Source organism: Palaemon carinicauda, chromosome 19, assembly GCF_036898095.1.
Source record: "Palaemon carinicauda isolate YSFRI2023 chromosome 19, ASM3689809v2, whole genome shotgun sequence".
Taxonomy (NCBI): Eukaryota; Metazoa; Arthropoda; class Malacostraca; order Decapoda; family Palaemonidae; genus Palaemon; species Palaemon carinicauda.
In genome coordinates this window covers 112,286,895-112,287,904 of record NC_090743.1, presented here as the reverse complement: position 1 = coordinate 112,287,904, position 1,010 = coordinate 112,286,895, and the positions used below count along the sequence as shown (strand labels likewise).

General features: G+C 37.7%; 1 protein-coding gene across 1 annotated transcript in view; it reads left to right on the top strand.

Annotated features, from left to right (window-relative positions):
* The first annotated feature begins 502 nt into the window (after window positions 1-502).
* The window catches only part of LOC137658747 (uncharacterized), a 28,997-nt gene continuing 28,489 nt past the window's right edge, over window positions 503-1,010 (top strand). Inside the window, exon 1 of the mRNA XM_068393772.1 lies at window positions 503-643. Within this exon, the coding sequence (XP_068249873.1) occupies window positions 503-643 (141 nt within the window). The remainder of the gene's footprint in view (window positions 644-1,010) is intronic.

Below are 1,010 nucleotides of genomic sequence, written 5' to 3'. Positions count from 1 at the left end.
ATAAGATCTATCTACCGGTTTTATTATAGAATTACCTTATCTAGTCTAAACGTCTTTGGATGTGTGTGTGTGTGTATCTGAGAGAGAGAGAGAGAGAGAGAGAGAGAGAGAGAGAGAGAGAGAGAGAGAGAGAGAGAGAGAGACTTACAAGCATTCCACCACAGTTTTGCCAAACAAGAAAAAGCATAAAATTAACTCTAACTGGACGTCCTTTTACACTCTGCAAGTAAAACAATATGTAAACTTATCAAAATGGTAAAAGAACCAAAAAAGGAATGGGGAATTTTGTAGAAAATATTTTTCTAGATATAGACTACAGTCATATCCTGAAACATGTTAATGTTAATTACATTAGTTTTCTATGAAAAGATGTCAACTGCTTTAAGAAACTGTTACACTTGAATTTAGTTATGGAGAATGTCAGTGCAAATTACATAAGTTTTAACTAAAAACCATGGCTCCTCCCAATACTTTTCTTCTTCTAGCAGAAGTAGCAGCGGCAATGGATGCCAAACGGAAAACAAGGAGTCACACGACGAAGGCCATCATGTACCGTCATCAATACGTTCGAAGGAACCTGGTGGAGTCACTGAAGGATATCGAGAAGAAACGAAGGGTGCAGGAGAGGGACATGGCACATAAGGTGAGGACGTACGATAGGATGTATACTTGTATGATTCTAACTTTCTATCAGTGCTAAGAAAGCTTAAATCCCTTCCTTCGTCGCTTAGATTTTATATTCCTTAGCTCAACTGAGCTGAAAGCTGTAGAGAAGATCCCTGAATCAAAGTTTTTCTACCTTATGTATGTGTGCGAAGCGTAACATTTTCCCATTTAACTAACCATGACGAAGGCATCGATGGGTAATGGGGATTTCAATACGAGGGTTCAGCCCTATACCAAGTGGACATGATTAAGATAGTGGAAACTTTGTGGAAGTTATTTAAAAATCTTTTATTTCCCCAGAAACGACAAAAACAAATTGAAAGCTACCTTATGTAGTGTGGATT